Source organism: Ictalurus punctatus, chromosome 19 (assembly GCF_001660625.3).
Source record: "Ictalurus punctatus breed USDA103 chromosome 19, Coco_2.0, whole genome shotgun sequence".
NCBI lineage: Eukaryota > Metazoa > Chordata > Actinopteri > Siluriformes > Ictaluridae > Ictalurus > Ictalurus punctatus.
Genome location: NC_030434.2, coordinates 18,808,253 through 18,822,884, shown reverse-complemented (window position 1 = coordinate 18,822,884; position 14,632 = coordinate 18,808,253). Strand labels below are relative to the sequence as shown.

At 37.1% G+C, this 14,632-nt stretch overlaps 2 protein-coding genes across 9 annotated transcripts; both read left to right on the top strand.

Annotated features, from left to right (window-relative positions):
- The first annotated feature begins 28 nt into the window (after positions 1–28).
- Positions 29–4,546, top strand: LOC108279738 (poly(U)-specific endoribonuclease). 8 transcript variants are annotated; one of them, XM_053688307.1, is made up of 5 exons: positions 29–167; positions 1,878–1,977; positions 2,257–2,361; positions 2,956–3,077; positions 3,728–4,546. In XM_053688307.1, the coding sequence occupies exons 4-5, from the start codon at positions 2,985–2,987 to the stop codon at positions 4,016–4,018; spliced, it is 384 nt and encodes a 127-aa protein (XP_053544282.1). In that variant the 5' UTR covers positions 29–167; positions 1,878–1,977; positions 2,257–2,361; positions 2,956–2,984; the 3' UTR covers positions 4,019–4,546. The 8 variants fall into 8 exon arrangements, with proteins under 8 accessions (XP_053544282.1, XP_053544274.1, XP_053544278.1 ...); XM_053688303.1 differs by lacking the exon at positions 2,257–2,361 and adding an exon at positions 418–622 and having other exon boundaries at positions 43–167; XM_053688302.1 differs by lacking the exon at positions 29–167 and adding an exon at positions 862–1,072.
- Positions 4,547–5,915: 1,369 nt separating this feature from the next.
- On the top strand, positions 5,916–13,946 carry si:dkey-222f8.3 (XendoU domain-containing protein). Its single transcript, XM_017494166.3, has 7 exons — positions 5,916–6,020; positions 9,187–9,286; positions 9,873–9,984; positions 10,487–10,608; positions 10,722–10,834; positions 12,077–12,227; positions 13,040–13,946. The coding sequence occupies exons 1-7, from the start codon at positions 6,010–6,012 to the stop codon at positions 13,298–13,300; spliced, it is 870 nt and encodes a 289-aa protein (XP_017349655.1). The 5' UTR covers positions 5,916–6,009; the 3' UTR covers positions 13,301–13,946.
- Positions 13,947–14,632: the final 686 nt, after the last annotated feature.

Below are 14,632 nucleotides of genomic sequence, written 5' to 3'. Positions count from 1 at the left end.
GCAGACCTTAATTCCTATTGGCCAGATTTTATAGTGGGTAGAAATGATGGATAGTTCTGCTAAATTCCTGCATAAATGTAAAGTATAATAGCAGTGGGGTGAAAAGGCACCTGTGCATACGGCAAACATTGAAGAAGACGACGACTGTCATCAACAATGGCGAGACAGTAAGATGTAGTCTATCTTTATCAACACTTTGATGTAGTACATTTAAACTCAGATTGCAGTTGAATAGTAATTATAATATTCGTTCTCAACATTTAAGTCCAGTCGCCAACTTTTATCGCACATTTTGTCGGATATTTATCGCAAAGCTTCCCGAAAAATCATCTCCCAGAGGGAATGATTATGAAGCTTTTGTTCAAACAGCGTTTGATAAGGTCGTTCTCCCCAAAATGAAACTAAACAAAGTTTCAGCTCTCGCCCAGGTGTTGGTTTTCTATTGCTTCGTCGGTGATGTTTTATGAAACACTGAGGTGCAGCGCCATGTTACGATGCATGGAGCTGCTGTGTGACGGGGCGGCTGTGTCAAACTCGCACCTTGAGATGATGTCCCGCATTTTAACTCAGTTTTGAACGTGCTCGAGCGCCGGTTTGAGAATGGAGGGCGGAGTCGGAGAAGGTGAGTGGAAAGGACTGCACACCTGCGGGGAATTATACTAATGAATGTTCTGTGTTGCAGTGAGCCGAGGTAAGAATAAAAACATAAGAATATACAGTAGAGTTGTTCCAAGCCTGTCTCCAGCGTCCTCATTCCCTACCCGGATCTGGGAAAGTGTTACACTAAAATCTTAGTGTAACACTCATCCTCATGTTCCTTCGATAATATTTCCGTAAGTTATTGTGATGAACTTTGGCGGTGTTTTTTTTTTTTTTTTTTTGGTCTGGAGTTGGCCCCGTCTATCTGAACCTTTCCACAGCATGCTCTTATCCCGTTGACTGAACGCAGGGATGATTAAACTCACCTGGAGTGGGGGATAATTAAGAGGTGCGAGGGGCTCGGCTGGGAAACTTGACTCTTTTTGCGTTCAGGGGAAGATTGGGATGCTTTGTGTTGCTTGAGATCATTAAGGTTTGTCCGGCAACGAAGATAATTAGTTCGATAGATTGTATTTGTGTAGTTCGATAAGGGTGGGGGTATTTAGGAGCGTTGGATACATGTTCCATGAGCGTTTAAAAAGATTGTGTGCACAAAGAGGACTCATCGGAAATAATGTGAAGAAGAGTGCGTGTTTTCTCTGGGGCACTGATTTGGCATGGCGGATGCCTTTCCCTAGGCCACAGGGCGTGGTCTTGTTTCCTGGGAAGTGCAGGGAAGTGTTTTATATGTAAACTTTCTGCTGTGAGTTTTTAAGGTTATTTGAACATGTTACTCCGTGTACTCTGGACCGGGGAAGTGCTGATTTTTCCACACTGATTAGTGCTTGATCACGATTTCTTATTGTGCCGTGTGGGTCGGGGAATAACCACCAGAGGGCAGTGCAGATTTACTTTCATTTGTATTTCCCCGTTTGGCCTAGTGAGGGCGTACAGAGTAAATGTTTGTTGAACTCTCTTGAATGTATTACTGGTTATATTTTTCTCAAATATCCTAAGTGAAAATATGAACTTGTTCTGCAGATGTTCCACAACATTAAATACAGCTATAAATGGATAAAACGTACTTGTCATCCTTTAACACATTCAATTATTAGGATGTGCTTTTATTGAAAAATGTAAATATTCACAAGGAACTCAATGAAAAGTACACCCTAGTGCTGTAACTGAAAAACACTGCTTGCTTAAATATTTAATGTTGATGTGTTTTTGTTTTTTTCATACATGGTTAAAGTTATAGGCTACTGTATCTATTTAAATTTCATATTTGATTATTGCAGTCCTGCTGTAGATCAGGAGCTTTCAGCGATCCTGAATGAGTTGTGGAAACTGGACGTGAACTGTGTGAAGCCAGGAAAAGACTACACCATCAATCTGCAGGTGAGGGGTTTTTGTACAAAAAGTACAAAAGTTGCACCTTCTTTTTTTTTTTGAGTTGGAAAGTGCACATGTATTTCACAATTAAACTGTGCATAGAAATTCGTAGAGAATATCAGTTGCATTCAGAAAGGGAATGCAAAATGTTTCAATCATGTATTTTCCTTTACTATTTTGATCTCAACATACTGTTGACCATTTGTTACTTGTAGTAATTAAGGACCATCTGTTAGTTTTTTTTAACACACTAAATGTTTGTTGCTGTTTACTGAATTTTCTCAGAGCGAGGCTGATTATGTGGCAAAAACCTGGCCAGAGACAAAGCCAATGCTCCTCTGTTCACATACGTCAATGAGGATAAACTTAAAAGCATTGCCACATATGCTAGTAAGTACTGCATTGGTGTTGCATAACTTCATCCAATTAATAATCTAATTTATAACTGCAGTGTTGCACATTATCCTTACCTCTGGTGTTTCTGTATGTTTTTGAATACATTTAACTAAATTTACATATTAGGCATATGATTTTATCCAAAGCAGTGAAACAGTATATATGGTCTAAGCTTAGAGCAGTTAAAAGAGCTGACAACACTGTATTAACTAGTAAATAATAGATACTTAGTGGTGGTGCTTAATTCTGTATTGCATAAAAGTGTAAGTGTCAAACCTTCAAACAGAAACGTACTTGGTCGTTTTTTTTTTTTGTTTTGTTTTTTTTTCCAGAAACTTTTTGTTTCTGAATTTTCAGACTGTTAGAATAAACGTTGCTCAAATTTGAGGAAAAAGCCATGCATGTTTTGAGTTTTAACTTTGTCCTATCAATTCATGAGGAAAGGACTCTGAATAAACAAATGTCATTTTGTGGTACACATTATGTTCACAGGTATATAAATGATCAATCTACTAATTACAGTGCCATGAATAAGTGTCAAGTTGTGATGGATCTCTGAAGGGTTTTTGTGTAACTTTCCCTCTCTAGGTTTCATAAACCTCTTGGACAACTATGAGATGTCCACAGGTGTGGCAGAGAAAGTGACTAGTGAGGAGCTGGAGGAGAATAACATCTTCCTCAATGCCATCCTACAGACCCAGGTCATGAAGGTACACTTCCAAACTTTTATGTGCAAGTGATACTTACTGCACGGTAAAATTTAATAAGTTGACTTTACTTAGAAAAAATGAGGAAACTGATTGCCTTATTTTCAAGTAAAGTAGCCTATTAATTTCTCATTGGCATTTTTATCATCTGAAGAAGCTTGGCCTTGTCTTGGCAATTGATTCCAGCTTATTCTTTCAGCGTGCACATGGGTATTTAGTCAGTAAGGGGAAAGCCTCCTGTTACTTAAAATGAGTGCTTTGTGGAGAATAATTTGAAATGTGACACCAAGTACAGTTCCTGAGCAATCTATTTAAGACTGTCTTAAGACTAAGACCAGTCTATAATGTAACACTGATGGATTATTAATATTTCAGTCTGTACAGGATTTCGCTGAGGCTGCCTTTTTTTGTCACATGACACATTTTGGCCCAACTCTGAGAAATCTGCTGAAATCTTTAAATTGCAAGCTCCTCTGAATTTTGTGGATTGACTGTTAATTTCTGCGATTGCAAAATCTTGGAAGGACTGATATTAGGCAAAATGTGGAATAGAAAGAAAATACTGTGTAAATACTAAAGTTAGATATCCTCATTAAAGCGTAAAATCGTTCACAACGTCTCAAGTTTAATTTTCACGTGTTCAATTCTCACAGCTGGATGTGAACGACCGTGTCATTAGTCTGCAGTTCAGCTGGAAAGGCCTGCTGAAGCCATTGGGCAGCTCCTTCATTGGCGTTAGCCCTGAGTTTGAGGTGGCACTCTACACCATCATCTTCCTCAACAGAAACGATCAAGTATCCAACACGGTTGTGAAAGTGGATAAGTACTTGCTGGAGGTCATGGTGTGCCGACAGGGACATGCTATTGGAACGTCCTACCCCAAACTCCTTGACAAAACACTGGGGGCCTGTAGTTTCTCTACTGACCAGTCTAAGAAGATTTAGTTTTCCTTTAGCCTTTTAAGCACCATTATTACAAGCAACAGCTTGGTTTCAAAAAGACTCCTTGTTGCTTTACATTACAGTTGGAATTGTTTACTATACTGTTACTGACCAGTACTATAGTGCTGTTTATTACTAACTCTCTACCTAATTGCCATTGAGAGCTTACTGCATCTGAAGAATGGAAACTGTTACTCATGTATTTTATAGGCTTAAATTACATATTATACAGCTTTGAAGTCAAATTCCAGGGTATATAGAACATTTGGGGGAAGAAAAAAAAATTGTTACAAAAAGTAATTACAATTACACGTTTTGTATAACTAGTTTTTAAATTAGCCATATTTGTTCATTGTGGTGTCTATTTAAATTTGGAGTACTATGTAATACTGCTTAATAACCTGAGAATGTCTTCATGTCCAAAAATGTGTGTTGCTGCTTCATCAGCATGTAATTTAATCATTAAAATTATGGCTTTTAAAATGTCCATCTATATTTTTAAGGAAAATAAATTTAATTTGTCTCACTAAATTTTATTATTTATTTTTTTTTGGAAATTCCAAGTCTGTTTTTGTATGTGTAAAAAGTTCAAAGAAAGTCTTTGAGATTCTACAAGGCCTTAAATACATCAGTTTCTAAATGAAGATATTTACAGACTCATCACATGTGTGGGTGTTTTTGTTTTTTTTTGACCCCACATACACTTCAAGCACTGGTGTAATTTGTTATACAATTTTCTGTGCAGTACTTCTTCAGCTAAACTAGTCAAATATTTCCTACACAAACAAATATAGAAGCCCATATTTTTCCAGGTAGAAGAGAATAAATGCATAATGTTCATGTGTTTTGTGTCACTAACAAATTGGTTGTCTCAAAATGTTGACCATTTTCTCAATTGACACTTTCTGTTGTCTACATGTATACATTAGATAAAGTGTGTGTGTGTGTATATGTGTGTGTGTGTGTGTGTGTGTGTGTGTGTGTGTGTGTGTATGTATATATATAATATGTGTGTATATATATATATAAATTTTTTATTTTTTTTATATATATATTTTTTATATATATAAAAAATTTTAAATGGTATAAATCAGCAGCTGCAAGAAAACTCAGTATTTAGTTAGTAAAACTAAGTTGAGAAACTTTACGCAGTTATCCAGTGGTTGGAAGGGGGGGGGGCAAAAAACAACTGTAGTTAACAATGCTGTGTTGCATCTTTTGGCTGTTTTGTACATCATTTGAAAGCAGTGTCTTCGACTTCCGATGAGGAAAATTTGGCGCAAGAAACTGCGCAAACGGAGCGCTGTTTTCTTATCGCCTTTCCAGACAGGCGTCACTGGAAGCTTGCGCATTGCGCGCACCCGCGTTCCTGGTGTGTCTCTCACGATGCGCGCACCCGCGTGATGCGATTTTCACCGTCCTATCGAGAAATCGAGTTGTGCAGTAGTGAGCGAAATCTTCTCGTGTTGTTTTTACACATGGGGCGGTAAACAGTCTGCCTAGCTGTGCTGTTTAATTAAATAGTGAAAAGGCAATTAAAACAAACGGCATGTACAGAAGCACAAAAACAACCTGTAGCTGGAGAGCTAAGCTAGCTAACCTTACATTATAGCTACTTATTGAGTAAAATACTATCCATACAACAATAATGTAAGACATTTATTGTATCGTATTATTATTAATCCTGTGCTAAACATTTAAGACTTGGTGACAAGCTAATTACAATGCAACTATCAAGCTAATATCTCGAGCTTTTGTTCTCATCTACTTTTCCGGGTTTTTGTCTGAGAAACCACGCCCACCAAATCTTTATACTCGAGACTTACAGCCAATCACGTGTTAGAAACTGTGAACATGGGCGGGAAAGTCTTATATTCTTAACTCCTATTTGCCAAATTTTACACTTAATAAAAATTGATGGACAGCTCCACTAACTTCCTGCATCAACTGAGTGAATAAATGCAGTGAGGCGAAAAGCACGCATCTGTCTAATAATGGCTAAACGGTAAGATATAAATGCATCAGTACTTTGATGTAATACGTTTAAACTCAGAATACAGTTGAGAAGTAATAATAACAGCTTTGTGTGTGTGTTTTTAAAGTATAATTGTTCCAATTAAATTAAATTCAGACCAGGTGTGATGGCTGTAGCTTGAAACAAATGCAAGCTTCATTTTCTTAAAGTAAAATAGCTAGACGTTTGCCCTTATGTGAAATGCATCTATTTTAAACCAAGTTATAGCTTATGAAACGCGTTTTATTTTTATACAAAGTTTGACAAAGTCTCAAAAAGTAAAATCTGAATTTAAAAAAAAAAAAAAAAAGCAAACAGGTGGTTGATGAAAATGAACTATATCTATAGGTGTCAAAGTTGTTATTTAATGCGGAACCAGTTGATATTGTTTAAATTATTTGAAGAGTATTTCACGAACATCCGGTTGACAGGACTAGGCTGAGTTTGCAGAGCTGCTTGTAAGGCAGCCGCTGTTTATTTTCATGTCATGTGAAGCTGTGAGAATGAATGAGCGGGGAGAAAAGTCCTGAAACCACGCTTAATCAGTAAAATATGACAAGTAATTTTCTTTTGTTGTGTAACTGAATTGATTTAGATAGACACTAGTTAGACTGCCTGCAGAAGTAGACAACATCACTGAATTTATTGTGCCTCTAGGGGAAATTCAGCAGTTGCCTGAAATGATAGCGACGTGTCGCAAAAAAAAACAACAAATTATGTGACGCCTGGGGCTAGGCACTAAAGCGCTTACCGTACTAATTGTTACAGACTGTACCGTTCCCTATGTAGAAGTAGATGTACTGTCCATGGGTCATAATGGCTTTAGGCAGCTGAGACAGAAAAAAAAAATGATATGCCAACTTTGAATACGGGAAAGTAAAGATACGCCAAAAGCACTTAGTCATTCCTGGGTGTTCATTAACTGAGGTATGAACACCTGCTGGTAGGATCATTCGCTCCTAGCAGCAGGTGTTCATACCTCAGTGAATGAACCTATTTGTATTATGGTGATGGTGGTGTTTTTGTTGTTGTTGTTGTTGTTGTTGTTGTTTTTAAAAGCAGAATTGCCAGATGATATTTCACCACATTTTGTAATCTGTTTTACTATCAAGACAAAACCTGTGTAATATGATGGGGGGGGGTTATAGCATATCAAAAAGTACATCTGTCCATGATTGTGTTCAGTATGCCAAGCATGTCAACTTTTCATACTGGAAAAAAACAAACAAAACATTTTAGTATGGTTCCACTTTGAGTAACTTTTAAAAGGGTCATAATCGACCCGAACAGAGCACACCACCACAAATACACCACCATCTACTGTATTACTTACTGTAGTAAGCTGATGTCAAGATACTCAGTAAACATACTATTGTACTAAGCAGTATACCAGATTTGTAGATTTGAAAGCAGCCTTGTACTACTTCTTAAGATAGGCCTATGCAATTAATTGTAGTCTTAAATGCCCTGTTCTGTTTCCAAGGTTATGTTTAAAATGTTTTATGTTTTAATAGCACACTACAAAAAAAAGGCATCTTAACAAAGTGAAAAATATCTTGAATATAGTAACATGTATGTAGTATTTCTTTATATATATATATATATATATATATATATATATATATATATATATATATATATATATATATATATATATATATAATTACAATGAACCAAATATAAGCTCATTAAATACTATATCTGGACATTATTACTCATTTCGAGCTCGTAGTTTTCTTATTCTATTGGCAGATAATTTCGCTTGTTCTAGAAATAAATGCTTAAAATTAGCAAATTTATCTGCCAATAGAACAAGACTATTTCAATTTTGAATTGAATACTATGACTTGAAATAGATTTAATAATCTTATTTGGATTATTGTAATCTTTTAATAAGAAATACTAGATAAATATGACTATATTCAAGGTATTTCCACTTTCTAAGATTTTTCTTTTCTTTTTACAGTGCAGGCTGTATGATTGCGTAGTTAGAACAGAAGCTCAAAACGTGTTGGGACGCTCTTAAACTGTTATTCAGAGAGCAGTTAAGGTGGAGTGCTTGTACACCACACAATAGGAACCACCTCAAAATGCATTTAAGAACTGAAATTTGGCTTCCTATTATTTATATTGCAGACAGTTGAAATTTTGAGTATGTATCAATACATTAAATGATATTTTTGAATAATTTTGAGGTCACTGTTTTCTGATCAACAGTAGAATTTCCTTCTGGATTATTTGTCATAAACAGTTATACAGCACTACTGAATTCTCTATTCGGATTGATCAGAAGGTGTTGATTAATTTTCTGTAACAGCAGTGCTGACTGTAAGGCAAATCACAGGTTTATACTGATGTTTTAATACGTTATCATTTTTATACTAACAACTTACACAGGGGCTTGTATTGTAGAGGCTCCACATAAACAAACTTTTAATAATGTATGTAATTGTTCATATGGTGTAAGGTCATATAGTGAAGAGAGCATTTTTGGGAGGAGTCTCCAGTCAGGAGTTTAACAGTCAGAGCTAAAAACTGTATCTTGTAAGTTTTTATGCAATATGAGAGTCTTCAGGATGGAGGCCTTTGTGGTTTCTCAGTCACATGATGAGTTGAATTTTGTTTTTGTCTTATTAACATTGAGAGAGAGAAAAAGAGAAGAAGGAAACGGCTGTTGCTATAGGAACTTGTTTTGTGGACGTTCCACAACATTAAATGTAGCTATAAAGGGGGGGAGGGGGATTCTTTAATAAATTAAAAATATCTTTGGGGTGGTAATATTTGCATGGCATCCCCCTTGTTGGTCATTTTCCCATAACACCACACTCCATCATGTTTTGCAGATATGAGCACCTTTTGGCCAAGCAGGAAAAACGACATTTTATGGTCATGTTTGCTAGAATATGAAACCTGATACAGGAGTGCTGCTATTCCTTCTCTGTTTTGGTGCTGTTGTGCCGTATTCATTTGCCTGCTTCAGTCAGTTGAGAAAAGATAATAAGCCAGCTAGAGAGATTGCTTAAAGCAGGGAACTCGCTAAACTGCACAGTAAGCAGCGTAGAACTGTGATGAATAACATTACTTGTTTAAATATTCTGTGTTGAGTGGATGCATAGTTGAAGTTACTGGTTCACTTGTAACATTTGATGGATTGCAGTCCTGCTGTAGATCAGGAGCTTTCAGCGATCCTGAATGAGTTGTGGAAGCTGGACGTGAATCGCGTGAAGCCGGGAAAAGACTACACCATCAATCTACAGGTGAGGGTTTGGTTTGAAACGGCACCATGTTGATGTGCTAAACCTCCTATCTTAACATACACTATTTGACCATTTTTGTGTCTTGTAATAATCGGTAAAGTTTAACACATGCTATAAATCTAATTCCTTTGTCTTCTGTAAAGTAATGCAAATTTTTGCACTCAGCTGTAAATACATACAGCAGAACTTTATCAGTATCAGTGGGGCACTGTGGTAAGTATATTTGGCTCTCACCTCCAGGGTTGTGGGTTTCAGTCCCACCTCTGCCCTATGTGTGTGGAGTTTGCATGTTCTCCCTGTGCTTCAGGGTTTTCCTCTAGGTACTCCGGTTTCCTACCCTAGTCCAAAGACATTAGCTGTAGGCTGATTGGCATCTCTAAAATTGTCCTGTGTGTGTGTGAGAGATTGTGCCCTGCGATGGGTTGGCACCCCGTCCAGGGTGTCCCCTGCCCGAAGCCCAGAGTCCCCTGGGATAGGTTCCATGCCCGCCCGCGACCCAGTGTAGGATAAGTTTGTGTAAGCTTCCAATTATTAATTCAAATGTAAAGTGAACTGCTCAGAAATGTTTTATTCCTTATTTTCTCAGGGGAAGGCTGATTATGTGGCCCAGGGCAGTAACAGTGCTAGAGACAAAGCCAATGTTCCACTGTTCACGTACGTCAATGAGGATAAACTTAAAAGCATTGCCACATATGCAAGTAAGTACTGCATCGGTGTTGCGTAACTCCATCCAACCCATAAATTAAGGGAGTTTATAATTACAGTGTTGCACATTACACATTATTGAGAGCAATGAACCAGAATAACTTCCTGTTCTGTGTGTGTGTGTGTGTGTGTGTGTGTGTGTGTGTGTGTATACACATATATACACACACTCACTACATGGGGGATGACATACTGACACTGTATTTGCTGTGGAGTGTTTTATATGTCTAATTAGATCGCCATTTGAGATTCAGCCTCACAATTGCTTGTCTTGGACAATACCAGTTGGATGTAAAATCAGTGTGTGTGTTTCTCCCTCAGATTTGAATGACATTTTTTTCTGACAGTTGTTATGAAAGTACAATGATGTATTGTTTTCCACGATGGAAGAAAATCTATTTATATTTAAATCATCAGATAGAGCACATTTTATTTAAAGTGGTGAGAGATCTCTAAAGGATTGTCTTAAATATCTGTGTAACTGTCTCTCTTTAGGTTTTATAAACCTCTTGGACAACTATGAGATGTCCACAGGTGTGGCAGAGAAAGTGACTAGTGAGGAGCTGGAGGAGAATAACATCTTCCTCAATGCCATCCTACAGACCCAGGTCATGAAGGTACACTTCCAACAGTTTATGTGCAAGCGATACTTACTGATAAGAGCCATTTTTATACTCCTGAAGAAGCTTCTCCTTGTCCTGGTGACTGATTCCAGCTGTTTATCTTTCAGCGTGCACATGGGTATTTAGTCAGTAAAGGGCAAGCATCCTCTGATGTTGCTCAGTTTAAAAAGCTGCTCTTTGACATCTGGTTCAAACTCTATCACAGAGACAGAAGTGGAGGGTGAGTATAAAACATACAGACCTCAGACTTTGAGAACATGCAGTATTTCAGCACCGCACGTAATACAAAACACAATGATATTGTCATATATTCTTAGGAAAGGTACCTCAAAAGCTTCTTTATCTTCCTGATAAATAGCGAAATCCTCTATAGTTGTGTTCTACGTAGAAACATTAAGGGTTCCCACAAAATGTAGATGTTTCTCTCAAAGTGAAGACTATTATTAAAATTAAGATGACAGATGTCTTTTGAATTGCTGTTATATTTGTAGCTGTTTAGATGACATTAGTATTAATTGTGTAGTCCCCGATTTATTTATTTACCTCTGTCAGTAGTTTCTTTCTTAGACCTTTTTCTTAGATTCACATTTGCTTTTAATTTTGCTCTTTTTATAACAATAATATTTAGAATCCACTTGAAGCATGTTATTTAGTTGTCATGAAACTTAAACGTCCACTAGATGGCAGTATATACAACAAATTAAGGCCACAAGCATGTAGAGCATACAAGGACTATGGCTTGTAATGTGTTTGTTGGTGGTTGTTTTTTTTTTACAGTTGTGAATACAACCATGTTGAGAGTATTACATATTTGTGTGGTGTGTAAATTGTTCATTACCAGAATGTTAAATTTCTTAAGGCCTTTTCTGGAAAATCTCTAACTTAATGTCTGCTTAACATGAAACTTTTAATTGTTCTGCCACTAGGTTTTGGAAGTATTGTTTTCAGGTTGTTCTTCTGTACAATATTATCGTTAGAGCAATATCTGTAGAATGAGTGGTTGAATGTTTTGTAAGATTTATATGGAATTGTCATTGTAACCAGCAGATCAACTGATTAGATATTGGAATTGATCCAAACAAGGTCAAGGTCAAATGTCTGAAATAGGTTGTTTTTTCCCCCATAGCTTCCTTCCTGTTTGTCATACAGAGATGCTACATACACATTCATGTTCAGGAACTCAAGCCCTTTTTTTGGCGGTGGAGGCATCCTTGTGATTGTTGATGCTGTCAGGTTCTACTTGTAACTTGACTGATTCCTTACTGGGGGTTTCAATTTTAAATTTGAAAGTTAAGAACTGTATTAAGAATAGCAGTTCATATATAACTACTTTGACATGTAGGCCAGGTTCTAGTTCATGGCTTAGTACTAGCATGTTCACAGTTTAATAAACATGTAATGTATTTGTGTTTAAGTTTGTTCTGTGTCAAGGGTGTAAAGAGCCTTTTTGTCCCCGATACAGTGAAGACTCGTGTGGATTTGAACATGTGTTTGTTGGTGAGACCAAGTATGGGAAAGAGATCATGGGCCTTCATAACTGGGTTCAGTTTTACCTGCAGGAGAAGCTGAACTTTATAGACTACAAGGGCTACAAAGCCAGAGATAAAGACATGGTATGTTGGTCATAGTCTTCTAATAGTACAATGTCACAGTGATGAACCTAATAGAGAATAACATGGAGTAATTGGTTTAAAGCAGAAGCGAAAAACATGACAATCTGTGAAACAAATTTACAATTTGTGTTCTACATTTAAATTGTCTTTAACTGGTTTACCACTAGGGGGTAAAATAGGGCATTTAACTTGGGGCCATAAACTTAGCTACTGGCAAAATGTGCTAATGATGTCATTCTTCATTATCAATTAAATGTCACATTTGCCTCGCACCTCCAGGGTTGGCGGTTCAATTCCCACCTCTGCTCTGTGTGCGGGGAGTTTGCATGTTCTCCCCCAGTCCAAAGACTTGCATTGTAGTTTGATTGACATTTCCAAATTGTCCATAGTGTGTTTGTGTGTGTGTGTGTGTGTGTGTGTGTGTGTGTGTGTGTGTGTGTGTGTGTGTGAGTGATTGTGCCCTGCATTCGGTTGGCACCCTGTCTCATGCCCCTTGGATTGGCTCCAGGCTCCCCCACAACCCTGTGTAGGATGAGTGGTATGGAAAATGGATGGATTGATGATGTTGGTGTACTAAAACTTTTGAGTACTTTGTGGGTAAAAATTCAAAATGCGACACTGAGTACACTTCATCTATTTTTAAGACTGTTCATAGCATTACAACGATCAGTAATTATTATTGTAGAATAAAATGTGCAGGAGCTGTGCAACTCCTAAATTTAGATGCAGTAGCATCATCTTTAAAGCATTCAGTATTGTTCTGTCTTGTTCATTGTCTCATCTGTTGGGTCTCTCGTGTTTAATTCTCGCAGCCAGATGCGAACGATCACGTCATTAACCTGCAGTTCAGCTGGAAAGGCCTGGTGAAACCACTGGGCAGCTCCTTCATTGGCGTCAGCCCCGAGTTTGAGGTGGCACTCTTCACCATCATCTTCCTCACCAGCAATGAGCGTGTTACCAACGCCATTGTCAAAGTAGACGAGTACTTGCTGGAGATTGTGGTTTGTCGACATGGACGTGCTATTGGAACGTCCTATCCCAAACTGCTCAGCAGCAACAACAGGGATCTGTAGTTTCTCTACTGATCAGGCTGTAAGGATTTTAGTTTCTTCCATATGGCCTTATAATCCACAGCATTATTAGTAGTAGTAGTTGTAATAGGTCCTATATTCATTACACTTGGAATTGTTTACATGATAAACTGTAATTTCCATTATTGTAGTGCTGTTTTTACAAGGTCTAACCCTAAGTGCCTTCACAGATTTAGTTGCATCTGAAGAACTAAAACTTATTTGAACATGTTATAGGTATGCACTATATATTATACTGCTTTGGATGTAAGTTCCAGGATAAATGATTAAAAACATTTTTAAAAAAAAAATTTTAAATACTAAATAAACAAGCACAAAAATGACACACAAACCTTCAATGTGTCAATGACATCCAACGTTTACACGATTGGGTAATTAGGTTTAAATTAGTCTTGTTTGTTGCAGACGGTGATAAAGATATAAAGTTATAGTCATGAATATTTGTTAATGGTCTATTAGAATTGATAGAGTACTGTTTAGTACTACTTAACAACCTGAGAATATCTTCAGGTCCAAAAATATTCGTTGCTGTTGGATCAGTGTGTAATTTCGAAGGAAAACAAATGTCTGTTTTCAGAATACCCATCTGTGTTTTGAAAGAAAATAAACTGAATTTGTGTCATTTAAACCACCAGTTTTCCGTTTGTTTGCTGTTATCTCCAATAAGCTGAAAGAAAGTTCCACAGGGTCTACAAGGCCTTACAGTTCCACATCAGTTAAAATCAGTAACCAGAAGTTCAAATTGAGTTCAAATTTCAATATTTGGCCTTTGTTACAAAATTATGGCAGACTTCTTATTTTGTTCATGCATATAGTTTATTTTTGTGTATTTATATCGTGTGTGTATTTATTTATGGAACCATGATTCCTATCCTTTGTTTTCCTGTGACATCACACAAACATAAGCCGTTTGCTGTCATCCATTTTGAGTCCCTCCACAAACAGCATATTTCTGTTTGATGACAAGTTAATATGCCAATGTGTGCTATATGTGGCCGTTCCAGTCGACCAGGTGGACAAGATAAGTTAAGATTCTTCTAAAAGTTATTATAAATCAGGTCCCAGAGTCTCAGATATAATCTGAAGATCTTCCAGGAGCAATCTCAACACCCATCTTGCTACTAAAGCACATGCAGGTAACTGAAACTCTTGACCTGTATCTGCATGATTTTATGCATTGTGCTGCTGCCACATGACTGGCTGATTGAATAAATGAGCAGGTGTAGAGATGTTCCTAATAAAGTGCACATCCCCTAAAGAAAAAGATGTCATGGCTAATGGATTTCTCTTTAAAATTTTTCAACTAACACACTT